The 2,212-nt window shown below is 42.1% G+C and overlaps 1 protein-coding gene across 1 annotated transcript in view; it reads right to left on the minus strand.

The window, feature by feature from the left end:
• Positions 1-950: 950 nt before the first annotated feature.
• EFCAB6 (EF-hand calcium binding domain 6) overlaps positions 951-2,212 on the minus strand; it is a 183,745-nt gene continuing 182,483 nt past the window's right edge. The window contains 1 exon segment of the mRNA XM_019632342.1: positions 951-1,954. Within this exon segment, the coding sequence (XP_019487887.1) occupies positions 1,715-1,954 (240 nt within the window). The 3' untranslated portion in view covers positions 951-1,714.

Genomic DNA, 2,212 nt, shown 5'->3' on the forward strand with positions numbered 1-2,212 from the left:
ACGCAGGGTACCCCATGTGCGTGCAGAGGTTGGCTGGTGCTTCATTTGTAATGGAGGAGGCTACACAGAACATACATTAACAGGATGATGGGGCTGTCTAAACAGGGCTGTGTTCATTCAATTGACGACATTCATTTAATAGACTGATTTTATAGCAGCTTAAGTGAATGAGCTAAAGCCAATGTAATAACATGGATAAATCTTAAACCCATGACACTAAGCAAGAAAAAATACGCGCGGAAGACAAAATTCGATATACTACCATATACAGAGGGTGCCACCAAAATGTATACACATTTTAAGAAGGGAAAAAAATACTGTATTAAAATTGTAATGCTCAATATATACTAATAACAAAAGATGACTACAAGTCACGTTTGACGTCTGCAGTTACAAGAGGTGCTCAAAGTGGTTACCACTCAGCATAATTTTAATACAGTTTTTTCTTTTCTTAAAATATGTATACATTTTTTTGGCACCCTCTGTGTATATAAAATTTTAAAACTTGCAACACCACAGTACATATTGTTTAGGAATCGCCATCTCAATGACAAAGATGAAAAGCCCACAGTCCCCACCCCTGGCCCCGTGTTTAGGGGTCTGGGGTTGGGGGCGAGACTTCCTCGGTTCACAAACCAGCTCTGCTACTCTCTGTCGGGTAACTGTGGACAAATTACTTAATGTCACCGCGCCCCACTGTCCTCATCTATACAATGGGGCGTTAATGGCGTGTACTTTGTAGCGATATCAAAAGGATCACATGAGTTTATATGAAGGACGAATAAGAGTGTCTGGCCCCGAGAAAGCGCTAAATAGTGTTTGCTGTGGTTATTATTATCAGAAGGACCCTCAAACCTTAGAAACCTCCATGTTATTTGCTCCAGTAATCGCATGTCCAAGAATCTGTCCTGGATATCTGTGAAGAGGGATTTACGAACTTAGGTGTTTGTTACATGTAACAGCGGGCAGTTGGAAATGACCATGAAATATATTCCAGCGAAGTCTGCGGGGATTTAGCGGCTGCATGCGTCCCGTGTGTGTTTCATCCATTCTTCTGTGAAGACAGGGGCCAGGCACTTGTGTGTCCATTTTCACTCGGCACAGAATGGTGATCAAAGAAACCCGTGTTGGTTGAAACTAGATTGTAATGGTTGCTAATGATGTTGGCCCATTTACATTAGGAGATCAAAAAACAACCTAAGAATATGCAGCCTGTGCAGCCAGAGAGGTGGCCCTGTGGTCGGCCACACTCCCTCCTCTGGGAAGCCCTCCCTGACTTCGCCTGGGTCCCGCTGAGCACGCCTCGGTTTAAGCCCACTCTCTCCATAGTTACCTCTACCCCAGGCTTGACCGCTACATGGGCCAGGGCCCGGCACATAGTGGGTCCTCAGCAAACGGCCCGAGTGGATCCCAGTTCCTCCACGGCCGCTGGCTCAGGGCCTGATGCATAGTGGGCCTCTCCTCTCTGGATACCAGGTCATTTTCAGGGCTCTAAGGTTCCTGAGAACTTTATACCAACCAGATAAAAGCAAACTCCCAAACTTCTTTGAAAATAAAATAAATTACAAGTGAAGTAAAATGTACATATTTACTTTCTCATGCTCTATGTAGAATTTATGCCAATTTTTCATTTAGAATGAGCTGATTGCATGAGGTAAGTGCTAATTTATCTGATGTGGTTTTAATCAACTATCTATTTTTGCAAAAACTAATTTTAGCCCCCTTTCAAAAAGAGATGCTTCTGTGCTGCAGCCAGCCTTACCTTTTCAAGGAAACAGCTGAAGCTCTGGAGAAAATATTTCCAATTTATATAGGGGGTTAGATGAATTCTCAGTTTTCTCAAAAAACAGTGATACTGGTTGTCTGTTAGTTTGTAACAGAAATCCTTAAGAACTTGTCCAAAATCCGAAGCCTTTACAAACCCAGTGTCCTCTTTATCCAATGCAGAAAATGCCTAAAAAAAAAAAAAGAAAAAGAAAAAGGCAGATGCTACTTAGATATTTGAAAACTATTTTTCTTAAGTATTGCTTCTGTTGAATGCAAATGAAATCCAGTGCATGCCAGCCCCCTGTAAATTCTAAGTTACCAAACAAATACGCCATGATCAAGACCGGGAAGATGTGTGCACAGTGTAAGAACTTATATGTTAGAGGGAAACTTGCTTCATCTGTTCCTATTTGGACACAAATTTGAAGAGGAGTGAAGAGACCCC

The sequence above is a fragment of the Hipposideros armiger genome, unplaced genomic scaffold (genome assembly GCF_001890085.2).
Source record: "Hipposideros armiger isolate ML-2016 unplaced genomic scaffold, ASM189008v1 scaffold_1129, whole genome shotgun sequence".
Taxonomy (NCBI): Eukaryota; Metazoa; Chordata; class Mammalia; order Chiroptera; family Hipposideridae; genus Hipposideros; species Hipposideros armiger.